We start from the raw sequence: 23,634 nt of genomic DNA on the forward strand, positions 1-23,634 counted from the left end.
TCAACATCAACAACATCATGCAGAATCCCTCCTGATTCCATATAATGAAGAAACATAAGGGTTCAAGAACCCCCTTAGGTTTGCACATAAAAAAACCAAAGCGCATCGGATCTTTTATGGTTGTGCAATTATAAAATAAGTATTATGCGTTTAATATTTATATGATTTTTAAAGAAAAGAATGACGTCCAAGACAAACAAATTGTCATCCTTAAAGCTTTGATTCTAGAAAATTTCTTGAAAATGATTTTCCGAAAAACCTCAAGGTGGGAGTCTACAATAAATAATTAACTTAAAATATTTTTTGAAAAATTTCCAAATTTCCAAGACGTCTATATTAAAGCTAGTAACAGTTGGAAAAATCCAATAAAAGAAACTGATTTTCTGCTTTGAAATATTATTTTCTAATCCCCATTTCTTTGCAACCTGAGGTCATAGACCTTTACTATTTTATTATAGTTTTTTAAAACAATCTTGACAGAAATAAATCTCAAGAACTGAAGAGGGTCAACCAAGACCGAAATATTTTTTTTAAAAGTGGAACAAACGCCTACTTTAATCAATCATCGATCATCGATCATCATCAACACCAAATTTTAAATCTAAAAATCTTCTTGATCATTAATCAAAGTTTAAAGTCTCAAAGGTGGAAAAGAAATAGAGATTAGATATTTCGAAATCTGTTTCTTTTAATTAATGCATGATTAAAATAAAAACCTGAGGCACAACTAGACAAGAATCATCTCCAGCTGCTGTCAGTATATTCTTGAGCTTGACATTGAGAGATCCTTAACATTTTTTTTATGAACGGTATCCTAAGCAGGGGTCCAGGTGGAAATGGCATTTGTGTGTGTCCGTACCATAGGAGTGTGCGTCTGTTTAGGGTTTAGGTTTAAAACCAAATATTAGTACTCAAGGTATATAGAGTACATAACATAAAAATCTCGGCCTTTGTGCTTTGCAATCTAAGAGAGTACATTTGTAGGCTATGATAAAGAACCCGTCTGCAAAGCAAATGGATGGCTTTCTCATGCCAGAACATTGCTATTTCCATTCCCTTTATTCTTATTCACAGATTCTAATGGAGTGTCTAAAAAGGATGCACTTCGTTTAGGGATCAACTTTTACATTACAACGCAAGGAATAGATTTCGAAAAATTTCTTATTAGTTAAAATTTTTAATAAACCGGTTCGGAATGCTCTGGGAGGAAAATTGAACTATGGGAGAAGTCCAATAGTTGAAAATTACCTAGAACCAGCTTATTTGACCAGCTGATCCCGTCCTGACAATAAACCGGGAAATCCAGGAATCCCGAGCACTCCGACATCCCGCCCAGCAGGTCATCCACCCACTCCTTCCCGTATTCAATATACAAACTAAACATTACTATTTAGGAATAATAAAAAAAATTCTAAACAACACAAACTATTGAAAATATGGTCTACAGACTTGTATGAAATCTGAGATTCAAGATAAAGACATATTATTTTCTTCGTAAAATGTCCTGCTGATAATTGTGGACATTTTGAACAATATTAAAATGAACTTTACCGTCACTAAACATACAAACTTTTGAAAACAGAGATTTTTCATTTTTTGCCAAAGGAATTTAGTCTTTGCCACTAACTCTAATTTTCTAATCTCTATATCCTTTCAACCTGATGGTGTAAACCTTTGATATTTTTAACTTAGACTAATTGATTTAATAGAATCCGTTAGTTATCTATGGTCTACAACATTGGGTTGCAAAAAAAAGAGAAGAGAAAATCTGAATTTTTACTTCATTCTTTCACTTGCTAAAGTTGAATTCTTATTTTCATTATAAGCTCTACTGATTGGATCTTAAAAATCTGATTTTACAGAAGTACCTTGCTTCATTGGAATGTAAAAATAAGATTACTAGTTAACCTTATTCCTTGATGTATGTTCTTCTTGTGTACTGATGCTGGTTTCAGTTCAGAACCACGCGAAGTCAAAATAGACTGAAAAAAAAAATTTCTCCTTAAAAAAGTTTTCCCGTTTTTTAAAGTTTAGAAAAAGTTTTTCTAATTTTTAAAAAAAATATTCTTTTCTGACTACGTTTCCTAATTTTTCATTTAACTCATAACTTCCCTTTCCCATCAGATTCCTTCAACCCATAACGTCCCTTTCCTATATCAAGTTCTTTTAACTCATAACGACCCTTTCCCTCATCACGTTCCAATATCTCATAACGTCCCTTGCCCATATCAGGTTCCTGTAACTCATAACGTTCCTTTTCTATATCAGGTTTCTTTATTTCATATTGTATTTAAATATTTTTCCCATAATAGGTAGTTTTTTTATGTAGGTAGGATGAAACCGAATTTAAAATATAAACCTGTGTTTGAGAAAGAAAGAGTGGGGTGGAGAGACCTGAATCTTCTTCAGCATTTACAAACCCAACTTGATCTCCTGAAAACAGCTTTCATAAATATATATAACTAGCTGAAGTGTTCGGCGTTGCCCGTAGAATTTTAGAAACACTTGAATTTTTTTCCGATGAAAAAAAGTTCAATTTAAAAAAATCGATTTAGAAAAAAAATATTTTTTTTTGTTCACAATTTTACCCCCAGGTTACCCATGAAATTCCAGAGGTCGGAATTTATTAACGTCAAATATAAAATAAAAAACTTATGTTTTTGGTTTGATATAAATTCAAAAACTAATTGAAAAATAAAATAGTCATAGTAACGACAAATTGTTATGTATGGAAAACTTACACAGGCAAACAATTGTTGGTAAAAAACTCAATTTTCCTAAATGTAGATTTAACTAGGAAAGTAAGGTTTCAAGCTTAAGACGAGCGATTTTTTTTTAGCTCTTTAGTCAAATCATAAATATAAAAAGCAGGGTTGGAAAAAACCCGGGGTTAAAAAAACAGCCCAGTGGGCTAGTTTGGGTTTTTATTGGGTGTTTATGGGCTTTCAATTTGAAAGTAGTTAAAACCTTGTAAAATTTATACTAAATAATATTAAGACTATTTTAGCAATAGGTGAGATCTATAGTTATGAAAATTAATAATGTTGTGATAATAGGCTCTTCTCATAATAGATACTCTTCAAATACAATAATATCACCAACCTTATTCATAGGGGGAATACTGCAATATTTTGATATTACAGTTCTATAAATTTTAGACTAATTCTATTTTCTCACTTGGATACATATTTATGATTTTCAGATTAATCGGTAGATATTCGAATGCTCAAGAAGGGAGACCACTGCACTGTTTTATAGTAAATACCGAAAAACGTCAGCTCTGATGGAGTTCTCTGTTTTTCAATATCTTTAATGCTTGTTATAAAAAGCACTGCAGATGATGGATTGCTTCAAAAGTTTTCTACATTTGGATTAGTCTTGAAGTCCAGTCTTAGTTTTACTGTCCAGAGTGACAAGGTTGAATACTTTTTTTTATAAATAATGATCAATATTCGAACAATATTCAATTGTTTAATATCATTGGTTTAAGTCTTAGGAAATGATCAAAAGTGTCAGTTTTAGTTCTGCAAACTCCTAAAAATCAATACAGTTGATAGCAGACCTTAATTCTTGAAGACTAAATCTTTGTAAGAGTGAAGAAACGCCATTAATTAGAAAATTCTAAAAAACCTAATAAAACCTAAAAACGCCCACTAACAGATGGGTTTTATTTTTATTTTTTTTTTGGGGGGGGGGCTGGTTTGTTTCATGCCAGCACTGATCTAAAAAGTATGTTAAAACCTGATATTATTTGAGTTCCCGAGACGTCTGCAAGAATATGAACTGACACCTGATTAGGCAGAGTTCATAATTTTCTTAAAGATTCAATTTTTTCTGATAATTTGCTTGTAATAAACATGTTATTTTCCAAGATTCTCACAATAAAAAAAAGGTTGGATTGAAAGTGAAAAAAAATCTTTCTGCAAAACAGACATAAAAAATGCTATGAGGGGTTTCATTCATGTTCTTCAAAAATGCTAACGAATATAATTTTCTGAACTGTTGTAAAATATTTGCATCCTCTAATCAACATAAATTCGAAGAGAAAAAAATCCCTTAAGACAAAAAGTGATAAAACATCAACAATCGAAGTGAATCTAGAGTAAAACAGTTACAATCAAGGATAATTAAATGGTTGACAATTAAAATCATGTTTAATAAACATTAAGCTGAAATCAACACTGAATGATAAAGTCAATTGTTGGCTAAATGACAATTGAAAACTTTTTTTAAAATGTCTGAAGCAAACTTAAAACTTTAAAATGTTTAAAAAATTTTGTTGCCAAGTGATCCAAAGTTAAAATTATATTTGAAGATCTCCCCCCTGATCCTCTCCGACAGGAATGATTCGTAGTCCCTCCCCATCCAGGCACAACTCATAAGTTTCCTCCGCCATTTTGTTTAAAAACCGGGTTTAAAAATAATCCAAACTGGTTAATATCGTAAATTTGAGGACAGTTCACTCTAAAGCAATAGGAACATTTTCATCTGAAACTTAAATTTAACAAATAAAAATCAAAAGGTATTAATTTATTCATAATTTATAGCTGCCATTCGGGAAGTTTTTGAAATCAATTTGAGTGTTCTTCAGGCAAGTTTAGAAATAATTTTTTTGTAGCCAATTCTTGAAAACAAAAATATACATCTGATTTTGATGAAACTATCCCGATAGTGCAGAAAATGGAATAAAATCTTTACATATCAAATTTATGTAATTTTACAATGTTTAATCAGTACTATTTAATCAATGGTTAAACAAAAATGGTAAAAGGCATCCCAACAACACTTTTAACTTGAATAGAAAGAATTGTTAAGAACAAATTAAACTAAAAAAAACTAAAAATGGGAGCAAAACTTAAAACTAAAATTTTACTAAAAAAAAAAAATATACGAAAACGTGGGTCTTTAATTTGTATAGGAAAAGTGCTCCTGATCCCACATTTGTTTATTATGTCTACATTATTTTCTAGATGCTATATAATACGAAGGTAGCACATCTGTACTTAAATTTATTTTACATCACTTGAAGTCTGAAATAAATTTCAAAAATTTGGAGTCACAACTCTTAAACACGGAATCACGGGGCTAGAGAGAGAGACAAAATCGAATCATCAAAAAAAGAAAAACTAAATCGTAGGACGTAAAACGTTAAACATAAAACGTAAAACGTAGAACGTACACTATAAAACGTAATAACGTTCATCATAAAATGTAAAATGTACCCGGTAAAGCGCTAAAAAAAGAAACGCATTTACAAACAATTAAATCAAAAGGATTAATGGCACCGTGCTTAAGAGTCATTGACTGGAGTTTATTATTTTGCTCGCGTTTAGCGTGCGTGCTTATTGTCTCTTGAAGGAGACAACTGACAGCTTATTGTCTCTTGAAGGAGACAACTGACAGCTTATTGTCTCTTGAAGGAGACAACTGACAGCTTATTGTCTCTTGAAGGAGACAACGGACAGTTATTGTCTCTTGAATGATTGATTTCTGTATTTCTCTGCAGGGCCCCAGATACGAACAGTATTGTCATCAGAGGCAGAAGCAATTAACTAAACAATGCACGTAATATCAAAGGTTACATAAATATGTGAAGGGCATTTACGAAGGACGGGGGCGCCATGAATTTAGAGATCTTATTTTCTCCATTGTAAAATGAAGGATATAAAAAGAAAGAAGACTTGACTTTGAAGATAGTATATATATGTGGTTCGTTGAAGGGAAGTAAAATGGCGCTTGCAAGTTGATTGGAATAATTTTGCCGGTGTCATGTGCCTAATATTCACACCAAATATTCTATTCCTGTATACACCGTTGGAGTGTGATTGATTGATAGTGAAAAATATAAACAAAGTGGATTAATTGATTGATAGTGATAAAGATAACCAAAGTTAATAGATTGATTGATAGTAATAAAGATAAACAAAGTTAATTGATTGATAATGATGAAGATTAACAAAGTTGATTAATTGATTGATAGTGATAAAGATAACCAAAGTTGATTGATGAATTGATTGCTAGTGTTGAAGATTAACAAAGTTTATTGATAGATTGTGATGAAGATTAACAAAGTTAGTGATTGATAGTATTGAAGATTAACAAAGTTGATTGATTGATTAATAGTGTTCAAGATTAACAAAGTTGATTGATTGATTAATAGGGTAGAAGATTAACAAAATTAATTGATTGATTAATAGGGATGAAGATTAACAACGTTTATTAATTTAATGCTAGTGATGAAGATTAACAATTTTAGTTGATTTATTGATACTGATGAAGATTAACAAAGTTGATTGACTGATCGCTAGCGTTAAATATTAACAAAGTTGATTGATTAATTAATAATGATAAAGATTAACAAAGTTGATTAATTGATTGATTGATAGCGTTGAAGATTAACAAAGTTGATTGATTGATTGATAGGGATTAAGATTTACAAATTTTATTGGTTTAATGCTAGTGATGAAGATTAATAAAATTCGTTATGATTGATAGTGATGAAGATTGAGAAAGTCGATTGATTAATTGATTAATTGATAGTGTTGAAGATTATCAAAGTTGATTGATTGATTAAGTGTTGAAAATTAACAAATTTGATTGATTGATTGATAGGGATGAAGATTAACAAATTTTATTGATTTAATGCTTTGAATTTGTCACCTGGTGGTAAACAGGATTCCAGGAGACGCAGGAAACAGTTCTAGTGTGACCACTCAGCTCTTGGATAGGGTCAGGTCGGTCCACGTGGTAGATATAAACCTTGTACATAATATGTTAGATTTAAACATGGTGGATATATACCTTATCCATAATAGGTTAGATTTAAACATGGTGGATATATACCTTGTACAGAATAGGATTAACATTATGGATATAAACCGATATATATACAGAATAAGTTAGATTTAAACATGATAGATATTTACCTTTTACATAATAGGTTAGATTTAAGCATGGTGGATATGTACCTTGTACAGAATAGGTTTAAAGTAATGGATCACTGGATATATACCTTGAAAGTGGAAGGCTATAATGCAAAACCTACCTACAACTAGTGTAAAATACCATTACCAAGAGCAGAAACGGACACAAACGCAATTATTTCATGACAAAATATATCTGTCAACATATCCCTCAAGAACATTTGATCAGTACAATTGCTGCGCATATTTGATCTTATTAATTAAACTCACCTTCATATCCTCGGATCCGGAGGCAATAAATGATTGGTTAGATCCACCAAAACTTGAATATATTGTGTAGAACCCCTGGGTAGTTAAAACAATATACTTTTATTTAACTCTAGGCACTGTAAGCGTAATATCAATTTACCCTCTGTACCAAGATGGCAAAGCAGTGCAGAAATAAACACTATTAGACTTAGAAAACCAATGTTATCTTCTCCATTTGTTTTTTTGATTTAAATGGCTGAAAGTGTAATTCCAGTGATGTAAAGATGTCAATGACCGATTCACAACGACACCTTTATAATAAAGTGGAAGATAATTTCCTTTTCTAAGCCGAAAAGTGTCTATTTCTGATGATTTCTTTACGTTTTCCTGCGGTAGAAATGCACGAGTCACTTTTGAAGAAAATATCCCTATTGAAAATTATAACTTTTCAAAATTACAAACATTGCTATCTCATTCATACTTCGGTACAGTTGTTAATAGAGCTTTGCCATCTGAAATTGGAGGGTCACTGGAATTTACTCTTACAATCCCTTTAAGGTTTTAAGGGGACTGTGGTTAAAAGGGCATTGCTATCTTTGTATGGAAAATCACTTAAATTACGCACACTGTTCTTCTAACAATATTTTAATTTACTTCGAAAAAATATTTTTTCTTTTTATTCATTCAGAGGCGTATACTGTATATTTTCTTGAAAAACACCCCCCCCCCATTCTTTTGAAAATCATTTTTTACTCCAGAAAAAAATCGTTGTTTTATTCGTTCGTTGAATTTGAGAAAATAAATAAACCCACAAAAAAATTAAGGGTTAAAAAAAAAAATTTAATTTTGATGTCCAATTTCTCATTTTTTCCCCCAGGGCGGGTGGTGCAATATACACAGATTGAAGACTACAAAACAAAAAAAATAATTTGTGTTAAAGTATAATATTTTGTTCCTGCGTGATCCCCTTGAACTTCTGAACCAGACAGCGGTCCTTGATATCCCACAAATGTGCTCCTTGGTTGGCAATGTTCAACAGCGCGTAGCGGTCAGTCTAGGGTACACACAACATCTATTATCTTCTATTTAATAAACCTCTTCGCTTATATATATGTATAATATAAGAATTTTGACAACTAAGGATCGTTATGAGAAATGAAACATTATGTTTAGTATAATTCTTTTTAAATAAAATGTGAAGTTTAAAAACTGAAATATATATATATTACTATTATGTGTACTTTATTATATTATATATTTATATATATAATATCTATAGCTGGACTTAATGGACTCGAATTTGAAGGGATCCCATATTTTAATATAATATAAATGCTGAAATGCTGAAATCTTATGAGAGGAAACCCACGAGTCCTTGGGGGTAAAGTAGGTTTAAAAGAATCGATTTTGTTCTTCAAAATTCGAATTTTTCCAGTTATTTCAAAATTCAAAATATAGTTTTATATAAAATCTTCATTATCACTGATATGAAACCATGTCTATGCAATGCATTTAAACCATGTCTTGCTATTCTTGAATTCAATTCGCCGACATAAGTAATGTTTATTGTTTGCCGCTTTTACCTCTGCCCAAAATCTTATTTCTAAATATACCAAATAAAAGTTCTACTGAAATCATAATAAAAATTATGAGAAATATGCAACAGAAAAATACATTTTTTTCAACATAGGACTTAAAAAATTTTAATCTTGATATTTTTTTTTTAATCTGGCGGAGATTGTTGATTCTTCAAAATATTTTTAACTTCTCCATCGTTACTGACCTGGTCTAGTGTGAAAGACATAATAGCTTGATCCTCCTGAATAATTGGCTGGTCAGAGAGATCATCAAAGTTGTAACATCTACAAATTAAAAATTTGATTTTTTTTAAAAAGGTGAGATTTCCGCTGGAATATAATCTCATTTTGTCGTACACACACTCGCAAGATTAAGTGGATTGAGTAAAAAGTTTTGGGATAAGGATTTTAAAGCTGAATAACACTAGAGCAATAAAACCCAAAAAAAGAATTTTACCTCATATGAACTTAAAAAAACCTTACCTCTGGCCGATTATTAAATCAAATCAAATCAAGCTTTTAAGGACCTACACCCACACACCAAAATTGAAGTGAATATACTAAATCAATAATGAAGTGAGGTCTTACGATTTGAACAAACCTGAGTCTATGGTGTGTATCGGCAGCCAGGATGTGTTTACCGTCAGATCTAAAATAAAATACTCTCACTCAAATCTATTATACCAGTTATTGAACTACATCATGACCACGACCACGACCACGACTACGACCATGACCATGACCATGACCATGACCATGACCATGACCATGACCATGACCATGACCATGACCATGACCATGAACAACGAGAATTAATCACAAACACATTGTAGAGTGTAGAGTGTAAAGTATAGAGTGTCGAGTGTAGTGTACAGTGCAGTGCTTAGGATCCATTTAATTTTGATGCGGATCCGGATCCGGATCCTGGATCCGCTTTCCAAAAAAATGGATCCGGATTCGGATCCGGATCCGGATCCAGGTCATTGATCAAAACAAAATTTTATTTTAGTTCAAATATCTTTTCATACATAAAAAAATGTTAAACATTTTAACATTTTTTTATACTATTTTTCTACTAGTTTGCACAAAATGATAATGATTTTTTTACTTTATTGGATGAAAAAGAAACAGGTCTAATTCATATTAGCTTTTAGTAGAAGGAGGGCGTTTGGAATATCTGCCTTCAGGCAACTCATTAGGTCTGATTTGAATATCTTCAGGGCAGAGAACAGTCTCTTTATAGTGGGAACACAAGATGTTACTTAGCATCTGTATCTTTTTAGCATATGTGCGCCCCCTCCCTTTTCCCCCTCAATCTTACACATCCTTACACCTTAATTTGTGAAGACTGAATTTGCTTAGTTGCAATGGGGAAAAGGGAGACTTCTCCCCCCCCCCTCTCTAGTTATTAAAGAGGGGGGGGGTACACGGTGGGGGTCTGAGTTAAGATTTGAGCAAGATAGAAACCTGAGACCCTGAGAATATTTTTAAAATCTGTTAAACAATTCAAAATAAGATATTTTTAAGGAAAAAATAACGCTGTTTTGCACATTTTGAAAAATAAAATTGTGCTTGGATCCGGATCCGGATCCAGAGAGCCAAAATAATGCGGATCCAGCGGATCCGGATCCTCAGCACTGGTACAGTGTAGTGTACATTGTAGTGTACAGATTAGTGCACAGTGTACTGTACAGTGTACAGTGTGGTGTACAGTTTAGTGTATAGTATACCTGTATGCTAAAGCTTGAACTCGTACACCTTCCCATGAATTGTTTATGTTTCCATGGGAATCAAACTGGTAAAACTGACCCCTAAAATATTAATAATAACTCATGAAAAGGATAATATTAGCCTCTAAAGTATCAAGAAAAAAACACCTTTTACTCCCAGATTTATTTATATACATTTAGCCTTATTAAAAAATTGGCCTGGCCTCTAAAACAGTTGAATTTAAGAGATATATTAACGATTATAAATGAAGTAATCCAGAAAGAAAAATGATCGACTTTTCAAAAAAAATTGAAAAAAATTAACTGACCTGCTCCCCCCTGCAGCTAGCCTTGTACCATCAGGAGACCAGGATACAGTCGTTAAAGAATCCTCTTGGGTGTGAGATATCTTGTTCTCTATTCTTCCTCCAGCTATATCCCAGATATAAACCTAGGTTTAAAGGAAGTGACCGGCAATGTATGGTGGTTGAACTGAGATCTTTAAGGATTGGAGAGAAATCTTTTAGGATTCTTTTACAACATATAAAACGTTTTAAAGATCTATAATTACTGAGTTTAAGTGCAAAGTCGACGTTCAAAATCATCAATTTGGGTGGGTACGTTTTGAGAATCGCTTTTTTTGATTATTAAACAACGACGACAAAAATGTAACAAAAATTCTAAAGTAAACTAATTAGATCATAGAAAAAAAGTTCAATATAATGATGAAAACGAAATAATTGATTCTAACATTGATTTATAGACAAATTTCTTTTAATAAATATGTTCCTCAACATCTAATTAGTTCACTGAAGAATTTTTAGATTATTTTTTGTCTTGATATTTAATAATTTAAAAAATACGACTCTCGAAACGTACGCATCCAAATTGATAATTTTGAACGTCGACTTTGCGCTCAAACTCAGTAATTATAGATCTTTAAACGTTTTATAAAACTATTCTGTACTTTATAATAGTTACTCACTTCATCGTGAATTTCATAATAAACGTGCAATAAAGTTAAATTAGCTGTACATTATAGCACGTGTACTATAAAGTTTTGATTGTTTCCCGGTTTTCTCCAAAAAATTTAAGATATTTCCAAAATATTTTTTTTTGAATTGAAATGAAACTAAAATTGAAATCAACATTATACTTTGACTTCTGCTTTGTTTCAAAGATTGTTGGTGGTGTGCTATTGTGTACACACTCACATCGAACTACCTGAGTAGTCCGTTGAACAAGCCATTATTTTTTCGAATAAATTAAATCTTTATTTGGGAGAATTTTTGCGAGTCACCCTAATTGTATCTTTTGTCTTATGTCTTATTTGATCTAGAAACAGCCATTGAAATAAGACAAGTACACAAACTACAAACAAACTACCGTGCTGTGGTTCCAAAAAAATAAAATTTCTTACATCTGGGCACTCCTCGGGCCCACATACTGCCAGTTTACTAGAGTCTGGGGACCAGGAGAAGTAGGAGACTCCATGAGAATGTCCATCCAGTACCTGAACAATAGACATCTATATTCTATATATATATATATAATATATAAATAGCTTGGAAACCCAGCGTTTCCCGGGGTACTCAATACTCATAGCTACACCCACGTTAAACCCGCACTTGGTCGTAAATTACGGTTTAAGCTATTTTCCCCATAAAAGTCGACCCCTCAATTTATATCCTTAAAACTAAGCTAAGAACATTCCCGTGGTTTTCCCGAGTTCCTCAATCAAAAGTCGAAGCAAATCAGTTAAGGGGTTCCTGAGTTATATTTGGAAAAACAAACAAACAGACAGACAAACAGAGATTACAACTTTATATTTAGAGAAGTAGTAATCTCTGTTTGTTTGTTTGTCCGATCATAACTCAGATTTTTCAACAAATAAAAATTTTCCACATTTATCTAAAATGTTTCCCTTTATTTTGGCTGAAAACTGCTGGTCATTTGCTTTGTGAGTAAACGTTATGATTGGCAGGTTTCGGCTGACATTTTGCCACCTTAATCCGGGTTCGGATAAAAATACCAAACTTTTGCAGATCCCACGGATCCGGGATCTTAGCACTAGTTTGGGGGGTTTAAATAAATTTGTTTACTGACCTTTTCACTTTTGAGTTTGAGTGTATTTGTATCAAGCTTCCAGATAATTACTGTACAGTCCTTGCTTCCAGTTGCTAGAAATAACATGTAAACAAACTTGACAGCTTACAGTACAGTACAGTACAATTTAAAAACATGATTTTAACACTGATATTATGGATGTTGGATATGACGATTGAGAATTAATATTTTAGAAAAGTTGGGTTTAAATTCAAATTAGCGTAACCAAATTCAGAGGTTGGAGCTTATCAATTTGAGGAAAAATGTTTTATCCCTCAATTAAAGCAGAGTGCAGGGTATGACCACCATGGGATATCGAAGATGAATTAGATTATCCCGATATTCACAACACTAAGTTCTGACTTAAGAAATGTCTTTTGTTTAAGAAAATGGATTAATTCGAACACTACCTAAGAGCTTTCCATTTGGTGACCATTTACAGAACCAGACTTCGTCCCCATGCTCACTCAAAACCTAAACCAAGCAGAGCTACAGTTATCCACATACTTAATCAATTTTTAAAGCATTGATCAATAATATATCATACAGAGCGTCCCATATCAAATTAGATTATCTCCAAGTGTTAACGCCAAAATAAACCCATAATACTCAAAAAACCTAACATTTTCTACAAGCAAGTTCTTATATTAGCCTTATTCAATTTTTCAAAATGATTCATTCTACTCAAATTTTCTGATTAGTCCCGAAAATCGTAATTTAGACCAATTGACGATCTAATATGATGTGGGACACCCTGTATATAATATATAATATATCATATATCATTTATCATTTATTATACCACATTCTTGTCGGATTTACTACGTAGCCAAATCAGGAATAATTCTTGTTATTGTCACCCATTTTGTTTAATAATTATAATTATTCGTGTAAAGGTGGTATAATATTATTATGCGTAGAAAGAAAGTGTAATAATCAATATTATAACAATAATTTTGATTATTACACTTTCTTCCTACGCATAATATACTATTTATGATCATTCATCATTTATCATTTATCATATATAATATATCATATATCGTTTATCATCAATTATGATAAGTCACCTGAAGAGTCTCTGATGGGAAGGTTTCCTTACTACATTGATGGTCCACTGATAACACCTTGGGGGGTTCATTATCTCCGAGTCTAGGATACCAGTTTTAAAATAAATACTTAATGTAAAAGTTCTCGGCTCAAAATGATTCTTCCCCCTTCCCCCCTTCAACCTACATATGTTTTAGGGTTTCCAAAATTACGTTCATCCAACGAAAATGTGAACGAAAACAAAAATTTTCGTTCATTTTCGCGAACATTTTCGTTAAAATTTTTCGCGAAAATCGCAAAATTCATTCGAAATTTTCACGACATTCGCGAAAATTCGTTAAAATTTTCGGCCAAACGTTCACAATATTATTTTTTTCGCAAAAATACAATCTTCTTGATGCGAAATGGAAAAATTTCGATTTTTATCAAACGAAAATGAGGTCGAAAATTTCGTTCAACGAAAATTTCGATGGAAACCCTAGGTATTTCATTTAATTTCATTCCAAATCAGCCGAATAATCTGGATAAATTTATTAAATATTTTAAATCAAAATTCAAACAAATCCAATATTTATTTTGTGAATATTAATTTACAGACAATATTGCCTTTGTCTCAATCATTTTAAGCTTAAAGGAACTGTGAGCGTAGTTATAAGTGAAACTCCATGTTAAGATGGCAATTGTAAGATCTGGAGATCTTTATATGACTATTGTTCAGGTTGATTCACGAAGCATGAGACTCTGCAAGTGTTCCTACGTAGCTGCCATCTCTCCGCCGTGGCTGCGATCTCTCTTTGGATGAAGTAGAACTACACTTCTCACCAAACCCCACAGCTTGAAGATAAAGCTGAATTATAAAAGGTGATGAGCAACAGATTGAAACTAGCTACTCAAAGGATTAAATAAACTAATTTGATCCTGTTTAGATATCTCCCCTAACAACCCTGAGTGCTAGATCAAGTCCTGTAACCTTTAAGCTGGTCTCACCTGTACCTTCTATTCCCCAGTCTCTGTCGGGATAACAATAGGTACATATTAGTTTCTTGTGATGAGTGTGAACTATTCTTTCGAGTTATGAACAATTGAAGACACATATTGAAAGTTAAATACTATATCTTTCAAATGAACTCACCGTGATATTTTTAGTTGTGTACGAGATATGTTGGCTAAGATCTAAAGAGCTATTAACCTCCGGCCTAATCAACTTTGTAAGTGCATTTTTAAATCACATTAATATGTCATGAAATATTCACATTACACACCTGGAGCAAATTTTATTAGCAAACTTTACATGTTTATTATTTTACGATTCATTTAATATTTTTAATATAAATAATCCAACCGTGACTGATTTTGTGTTTTTTCAGTTTCACGGCTTAGAGCTCTTGTTCCTGTATCTATAGACTAAATAAATAAGATTAAGCAAGACTCTAGTGTATAAACGAGGTGCGCTGGTGAAAGATGTATGCCCATCTTAATGTTAATAGTTTGAATACCTGTGGATCTAAGGTATTGGTATTCTTGGTTCTATCCTAGACCTTGAAAATGGCACAGCAATGCCTGATTTACAACTGTACCCTTGAAACCTTAATCTGATCAAAAATGTAGAAGATACCATTGTTTTCTTGACTTGATAAGTGTTTATTTCTGTTTATTCCCCATTGATTCTTTCAAGCCAGAAATACGCAAGTCACTTTTGCAGATAAACCTCAAACGAAAATTAACAGTTTAAAGAAAGAAAAACATTGATATATAATTCTTACTTTATCAGACAAAGCGTTAAAAGTACCGTTGTAAATCAGGCATTGCCATCTTTGCATGGAGGGTCACTTGAACTTACGCTTACAGTCCCTTTAAACCTATAAAACCCGTTGTGCATTTGATACCTGTTATGATAAATACAGTGTTCCTTCTGATGAGCAACTGCTTGACTTAGTAGGGTCTGGAGTCTAAAATGATCATTTTTGTCGAAAATCAATTTATATTTTTGGTTTCTCTGTTTGAATCAAATAAACCTCAAAATAAAAATTAAAGTTAGATAATTACTAGAGAGACGACTTGAATATCGTCTTCTATTTCCGATAATTTATAAAGGACTTAAAATGCATCAAAATAAAGATTGAACGTATAATGAGCTTTCCAAAATTAAGTCTACTTTTTTGTATCTTTAAAATTGACGGAGATATTAAACATTTGAGTTTTGTTGATTTTTGATAAATGGAATCTGGACAAATTTCCTTAATTTTGAAGGTAAAAAATTGGTAGACCACATTTTGGAAATCCGGAGACTTGTAGTTTTCGGTGTTACATTTTTAAGTGTAATACTTCAAAACTATGTTTACGAAATGATTCCGCTTGGAACAAAGACGATATAGAAGTCGTCATTTAATTCCCATGTTTATTGGGACACCCTGTATAATGCCAAGATTAGACACTCTTTATTCATTCTGTAACCCCCCCCCTTCCCCATATACATACATTTTTTTAAGAGGGTTTCTGAAAATAAGCTATAAAATACCTTCTGGGTGGCAACATGACACTGGGAGGAAGGAAGGATTGAAGTTTCTCCATCACCTCTTCCCTGTCCAGTATTTTAGGCCTACACAATACGTTAAACATTTAGGTTTACTCAAAACTAGAATTCAAGTTAATATGTGTACATGAAAAGTAGTAATCTCTGTTTGTTCTTTGTATGTCCGATCATACCTCATGAACCCTTTAGCCGATTTGCCTCAAATTTTGATTGGGGGAACTCGGGAAAACCACGGAAATGTTCTTAATTGGTTTTGAGATTTTAAGGTTAAGTGGGTTTATTTTTGTAGAGAAAAATAGCTAAAATTGGTATTAAAGACCAAGCGCGGGTAAACGGAGGGAGTTAAAACGAGCAACACTGGGTTCCTAAACTAGTATTTTAATAAACCATACCTCCCGCCCCCCTCCCCCCCGTTTCTAGGAATAATTTACGAACAAAGTTTAATGTTTTCCTTTTTCGCTAAAAAGAGAAAAATAAATGATAAATGTGAAAATGTGGATTTATGAGAAAAATAAAAGATTTTTTGATGAAAATTAATGATAATCTATGGATTTTTGGGTAAAAGTAACACAGATTTCCCTTTATATCTTAGCCCCCGATCCCACACCCACCTTCGTGGAATTGATCTAAAAATACACTTACAGATGATCAGACTCAGAGTTATTGTTTGTAAACGGAGAATTATGGCTTCTACTCTCAGATTGTCGATTACTGAAAGCAAAATGGAGTTTATATCAAATAAAAAATCACTTACAGGGACACTAAGGATGTCAGTTAAACTAAATATTTAAAAAAAGACTGATAGAATTTTTCATAAAAATCGAAAAAATCATTTTACCCATTACGCGTATGGAAAATGTATCGTTATTATTATAAAACAACACATCAATCAAACCCTTTACAAAATTAGAACATTTTTCGGAGAATAAAAAAATTGTTCACATTTTGACGTTATTCGGATGTACCACGGGATTACCCCCCCCCCCCCGGAATCGACCGTTGCTAATCTATCAGCAAACTGGTGTCCCTGACAAGCTACCTTATTATCAGTCCGTTGATGGGGAGCATGAGGAGGGAGGAGAGATGATGGGTCCGGGGTATGTTGTGGTTCAAGGGGCTGATATCCATCTGCAACACCTGAACAACATAAAGTAAATCCTAGTGGGAAACCAGGGACTATAAACGCAATTTCAAGTGATGAGCGATTTACAAGGTACCCATGAAACCTTCATCTCATCAAAAATGTGGAGATACCTTCGGTTTTCTGACTTAAAGTGTTTAATTCCAATACTTTCGCTATTGTTATTTAAGAGCAAAAATGCGCAAGTCACTTTCATAGAGAAATCGCAATTGAAAATAAATAGTTTTAAAGAAACAAAAAAATTGGATATTTAATACATACTTGATCAGAGTATTTAGAGGGGCCGTTGTATATCGGGCATTGTCATCTTTGCATGAAGGGAAAATTGGAGTTACGCTTACAGTCTCTTTAACTGTGACTGCTGGGCTTTAGAAACTCGTTTCCTCTGTACTAGTTGAAAACTAACCACATGGTTTTTAGTTTTGGTTAACTTATTTATCTAAATAGTAGATATTAATAGTTTACCTTCAGAGCCTCAAATGTTTTCCCATCGCGTAAATATTCAATATATTTTTGTTCTAAATTAAACAAATTCAACAGTTATAACAAATCAAAGTTAGGACAATAACTTAAATTGAAGACTGAAAATCCGCAAGAAGTGTTATATACATCTTTTTAGCTATTAAATAATAATGAATAAATGTTGCCATTTGAAAAACAATAAGAAAAATCAACAATAAACTTAGGAAAAATAAATAAATAAATATTAGTTGAATGAATGAATAAGTAAATAAATATTTGTTAAATAAATGAATAAGGTGATGAATTTGTTGAATTAATAAATAAATAAATGAATGAATAAATAATTAAATAGATATTTGTTGAATGAATGAATGAATGAATGAATGAATGAATGAATAATTTAATGAATTAATGAACAAATAAATATATACATATTTGTTGAATGAATGAATAAATAAATAAATATGTGTCGAATGAATAAATAAATAAATAAATAATTGTTGAATGAATGAATAAGTATTTTTCAAATGAATGAATAAATAATAAATATTTGTAGAATAAATGGATAAATAAATAAAAGGATGAATAAATGAAAAAATTAATAAATAAATGAATGAATAAATGAATAAATGACAAAAATTTAATAAATGAATAACTGAATAAATAAACAAATGAACAAATGAATAGAAAAATAAATAAATGAATGAATAATTAATGAATGTTAAATTAGTGAATAAATGTTGAACAGAAGGACAGAAAGATGAATGTATAATAAATAAATGGCTGTTGAATGAATGCCTAGTATGATAAATTTCATCTCCTTGACTGTGTCAGGACTCTCCAAATGATGCTTCAGATCATCCAAAACTAAATAATTAATTTTTACAAAATTGAAATTCTGAACACTTTTTAAACACCCACTGTATGGTTGAAAAAGAACCCTAATTTAATGACAAAAAAATTCGTCGTTCATATCTGTGATAAACTGTACTTTTAATTCCAATTACCCAACTCTTAGAATATCTGTTTTTACTGATTCATCAGGGTTTCATTCCGAGCTAATTTTTAAATAACGAAAAGTAGTTAAACAAGGTATTAATAAACTTGCCAAAAATGAAATAGAAAATAAGGCAGCAATCGGCTAATTTTGAGGGGAAATGATCCATTTTAGAAAAAATCTGCCAATTATTTTAAGGGAAAACTATGTCAAACTTTGTGAGAAATTCTGCAAATTTTACCTAAGCCTGAGCTATCAAATTAAAACTGATAGCATAGAAATCCTGGAAGCTTACCGTTAACCGCTCCGGCCCAGTCCCCTTTCATGATACAGTGTCTGAAGGTGGAACTAGAGGGATCATCCTGTCTACACCCAGACTCTTTCATCAGTACATCACTAGCACTCTTAATAGATTAACAATGATCATCCTGTTTACACCCAGACTCTTTCATTAGTACATCACTAGCACTCTTAATAGATTAACAATGATCATCCTAACTACATTTAGACTCTTTCATCAGTACATCACTAGCACTCTTAGTACATTAGAAATGATCATCCTGACTACACCCAGACTCTTTCATTAGTACATCACTAGCACTCTTAATAGATTAACAATGATCATCCTGACTACACCCAGACTCTTTCATTAGTACATCACTAGCACTCTTAATAGATTAACAATGCTCATCCTGACTACACCCAGACTCTTTCATCAGTACATCATTAGCACTCTTAATAAGAACAATGATCATCCTGACTACATTTAGACTCTTTCATCAGTACATCGCTAGCACTCTTAATAGAAACAATGATCATCCTGACTACACTAAGACTCTTTAATCAGTACATCACTAGCACTCTTAGACATTTGAAATGATCATTCTGACAACACCAAGACTCTTTAATCAGTACATCACTAGCACTCTTAATAGAAACAATGATCATCCTGACTACACTAAGACTCTTCAATCAGTACATCACTAGCACTCTTAGTACATTAGAAATGATCATTCTGACAACATTTAGATTCTTTCATCAGTACATCACTTGCACTTTAATTTGAAAATAATAATCCTGCCTATACTAAGAAAATAACCATCCTATCGCCTCTATTTTAAATCATACATCGCAATAGAATGGTCATCCTTACTAACCTAGGAGAAAAAAGACTTGGAACAAATTAGATGTTTACCTTTAATCCTAAGTCACTGAGATGCTGTCCAATTAGTCTAACAACCTGATAAAATTGATGGTTTAGAACTCCAAGAGGAAAAAATAATAGTTTGAAACAAAATATAAATCTAATCTTCTATTTATATCTAAATTTTTTTCACATTTTTTTCAATTTTTTTTTCACGGGCCCTTTAGCTAGTAGTTCATATTACACAAAAATTCTGATAATGGTACTGTCAGTTATTTCTTAATATTTTTTGTCACAACCAGGGTAAAATTAATTGACTTGAAAACTCTGTTGAGACGGATAGAGAAGGGTGACCATCCCTTATAGTTGATATTGTTAGGAACGGACTTATTTAGGAAATAAACATTTATTCTAAAACTTGTATTGCAAGTTGTATGTACTCAACCCTGGACCTCAAGGTAATAAAGCCTGGGGGACTTTGACTGTAGGTTCCATAATAATGATAATACTTATTACTAATACTAATACTAATACTAATACTAATGATAATACATAATACATAATACATAATACATAATACATAATACATAATACATAATACATAATACATAATACATAATACATAATACATAATACATAATACATAATACATAATACATATACTGATACTAATACTAATACTAATACTAATACTAGTACTAGTACTAGTACTAATGATAATACATAATACATAATACATAATACTAATACTAATACCAATACTAATACTAATGATAATACATAATACATAATACATAATACATAATACTAATACTAATACCTAATACCTAATTCCTAATACCTAATACCTAATACCTAATACCTAATACCTAATACCTAATACCTAATACCTAATACCTAATACCTAATACCTAATACCTAATTCCTAATACCTAATAATTATAACAATAACAATAATAATCATGATAAAAAATATAACAATGGGAACATTCTTGTGATGAACTGGTTTGTACTTTTTTACCTCTTGGTCCGTCTTTGATAAATCACGTCTTGTCTTGATTTTCCTTAGGAAGGCCGGATCCAAATCTGGAAATTATATTTATTTTTAATCACAAATTTGGAAAAGACAATTATCTAGAAACGACAATTACCTGGAAATGACAATTACCTTGAAATGAAATTTACCTCGAAATGACAATTACCTTGAAATGAAATTTACCTGGAAATGACAATTACCTGGAAATGACAATTACCTGGAAATGACAATTACCTGGAAATGCTAATTATCAGGAAATAATAATTATTTAGAAATGACAATTTTCTTGAAAAATTAGTTTTTTCCTCATGAAAATTATTCCCCCCCATCGCCACCCGATCTTCGATTTCTTTTTTAGGGAATTATCCCCTAAATAAGGGGGAAATGATTGTAGGGGGAATTACTAGGAAAAGGATGCAAAATTTGGAGGTGGATGTACAATTAAATGTTGAAAAAGCATTTTTTCCTAAAAATTAAAATTTAAACTCCCCTTTTACCTGAATTTGGAACATACTCTCCTTCTTCTGCTGAATTCTCCCCTGACTCCCCCATCCCAGCAGGAGAAGTAGTTGAGCTCCTGGGGGTTCCTCCCCGCCCTGTTCTTCGTCCTTTCTGCAACTTCATCGCCTTACGTGCACTGAACGATCAATATTTAAAAAAACTTATTGTTTCACCAAATTTTGGAGGAAATTAAATTGAGTGGAATGGACTAAAAATGGTTAATACTGAAAAAAACATTACCAAAGACAGATGCTGTTAATGGGGGGGGGGGGACCTTTGGGGCGCAAAAAAATGAAAGGCTTGCTTAAGGCTCCATTAATCGGACTAAAGATATTATTTAAAAATTCATTTGAATGTGGCGTCCCTTTATCAGCAAAAACATTGGTAAAACGACCAAACCATTAATATTTTCAAATTTTAGAAAGGAATTACTTTGGTTTTAACAAAAGGGTTTCTTCTTCACTACTCAAATAGTAGGTCTTTAAGATTTTTCCAAATTGTACAAAAAATCTGATTATTATATGTTTTTCCTAGACCGAATATTGGTTAATTCACATTGAGAACTAAATCTACTGGGAACATCCAAGAAAAAGAAATGCAAGAGCAAAAATTGGCTTGGTTCTATGTAGAGAATGTAGCGGAAGGGAGGATGAGGAGGATGAAGATGAGGAGGAGGAGGAGGAGGAGGAGGAGGGGGGGGACGTAATTTCCTAGTATACGATTTTTGGACCCCTCCTCCTATCAATTTTGTACATGGATCTCAAATGTAAGAGGATCTTAAATGTAAGACATGTGGCCGCAGCGCTCGGCCCCCTAGCCTGTCCTAGCCGCAGCGCTCGGCCCAGAAAGTGTCATAACCTAACCTAACCCTAAATAATAAATAAATAAATAACAATGAATTTGCTGAAAAATAAGTGGTTATGTACAAAATTGATAGGAAGGGGGGGGGGGGCTTGGGGTTATAAAATCGTATACTAGGACGGACCCGGGGGGGGGGGGGTCGTAACTCGTAATCTATGAAATCTTAAACCTGTGTTCCAAAGTTGCAGATTGGTCCTCCTCCTGGAGCATATCGTCCAGAATTGAACTACGAACTCGCTTTCTCGGCACCCCAGACATATATTATCCAGTCCAGTACCTTGCAGGGGGCATCCAACATCATCAACAATTGTAAACATTGGAGTAATCCAAAACAGACAAAAAGTTACCGAAAAAAAAACTAAATTTTTTCATCAAATATTAAAATTTTTGCCTTAAGCTTTAAAAAAAGTCTCTTCTTTATTGCATGGGAAATGGCCTGGTTATAATCGACCCAAAACTAAAGATATAAAAATCTGTATTATATTTTATAAAAAATTCTAATCTTATTCAATTATAAAAAATGTTATCGTTATTGCTGTTAAAAACTAAACAAAGTGATAAAAGATAAAGAGAACAAAGCAAAATCTTCTACTACGCAACAAAAATTCAAATCAGCTGTTTTGAAGCATTTTAGAAAGATTGAACATTATTTTTTGATGCCCCCTTGCCTGCGGAAAAGTTAGATACATGTACAGATTCTTGGACACCCCCGCAAATAAAAAAAGTAGCAAGAAATTGAGTAAAAAGTTTCCAAATTCTCACAAAGAAATCGATGTAGGCGACGCAGACGAAAACAGAGTCAGCTGTTTCTGGCAGGACACAAATACACAAATAGATAGATAGATAGATAGATAGATAGATAGATAGATAGATACAATCAAAATACGATTATATAATATAATAATATATAACTATATAATAATTTTACTTTTAAAGTATTTCTGAAAAACGAAAAAGGATGATTTTTGCTTACAAGTAAAAGCACAATTTCTTAAGTTGTCCAATTATGGCTTTGAAATTATGAATTTTAAATTTTTAAAAAATATTTTATTTAGATTTGAAACAAAATTAACTTGCATAAAGTCCAACCAAAGTCCCGATATGCCTGCAGTTACGTTTTTTTCTTAATTCCGATGTGTCTGTAGTTCGGATGACAAAGCGTCAGTTTCCAGAGTCCTTGAAAATATAAAAGACGACTGAACTATTTTATAAACTAACGCGCGGGAATGAGAGCATTCAAAAACCCGACAAAATTGTGCCGATTTCTATGCGCATTATTGCGCAGTGAAGAAATCGAAATTACTTATGACGCCCCTAGTACTGTTGTGTACGGAGTGTTCGGTCT

General features: G+C 32.2%; 2 protein-coding genes and 1 long non-coding RNA gene across 5 annotated transcripts; 1 reads left to right on the plus strand and 2 right to left on the minus strand.

Moving 5' to 3' along the window:
* Window positions 1–677: 677 nt before the first annotated feature.
* Window positions 678–4,497, minus strand: LOC111695484 (uncharacterized). Its single transcript, XM_023464830.1, has 6 exons — window positions 4,325–4,497; window positions 3,742–3,790; window positions 2,360–2,433; window positions 1,909–1,982; window positions 1,249–1,376; window positions 678–787 (listed from the first exon to the last, which is right to left on the minus strand). Exons 1-6 carry the CDS (start codon window positions 4,394–4,396, stop codon window positions 693–695), a joined length of 492 nt encoding a protein of 163 aa, XP_023320598.1. The 5' UTR covers window positions 4,397–4,497; the 3' UTR covers window positions 678–692.
* LOC111695483 (WD repeat-containing protein 26-like) lies at window positions 4,496–23,111 on the minus strand. 3 transcript variants are annotated; one of them, XR_002763881.1, is made up of 25 exons: window positions 22,958–23,110; window positions 22,459–22,566; window positions 21,425–21,564; window positions 20,913–20,977; window positions 19,943–19,987; window positions 19,043–19,151; window positions 18,549–18,617; window positions 17,754–17,806; window positions 17,187–17,284; window positions 16,790–16,858; window positions 16,133–16,213; window positions 15,501–15,563; window positions 13,635–13,716; window positions 12,975–13,038; window positions 12,565–12,638; window positions 11,879–11,971; window positions 10,788–10,909; window positions 10,480–10,560; window positions 9,351–9,398; window positions 8,956–9,034; window positions 8,128–8,226; window positions 7,194–7,268; window positions 6,661–6,759; window positions 5,306–5,552; window positions 4,496–5,030 (listed from the first exon to the last, which is right to left on the minus strand). XR_002763881.1 is itself a non-coding variant. In XM_023464829.1 (25 exons), the coding sequence occupies exons 2-24, from the start codon at window positions 22,545–22,547 to the stop codon at window positions 5,466–5,468; spliced, it is 1,884 nt and encodes a 627-aa protein (XP_023320597.1). In that variant the 5' UTR covers window positions 22,548–22,566; window positions 22,958–23,111; the 3' UTR covers window positions 4,496–5,403. The 3 variants fall into 3 exon arrangements, 2 of the variants coding, with proteins under 2 accessions (XP_023320597.1, XP_023320596.1); XM_023464829.1 differs by having other exon boundaries at window positions 4,496–5,403; window positions 5,466–5,552; window positions 22,958–23,111; XM_023464828.1 differs by having other exon boundaries at window positions 4,496–5,427; window positions 5,459–5,552; window positions 22,958–23,111.
* On the plus strand, window positions 14,378–15,171 carry LOC111695485 (uncharacterized). Its single transcript, XR_002763882.1, has 3 exons — window positions 14,378–14,642; window positions 14,761–14,822; window positions 14,982–15,171. It is a non-coding gene; the product is annotated as an uncharacterized LOC111695485 (long non-coding RNA).
* Window positions 23,112–23,634: the final 523 nt, after the last annotated feature.

The sequence above is a fragment of the Eurytemora carolleeae genome, unplaced genomic scaffold, assembly GCF_000591075.1.
Source record: "Eurytemora carolleeae unplaced genomic scaffold, Eaff_2.0 scaffold226, whole genome shotgun sequence".
In the NCBI taxonomy this organism is placed as follows: domain Eukaryota; kingdom Metazoa; phylum Arthropoda; class Copepoda; order Calanoida; family Temoridae; genus Eurytemora; species Eurytemora carolleeae.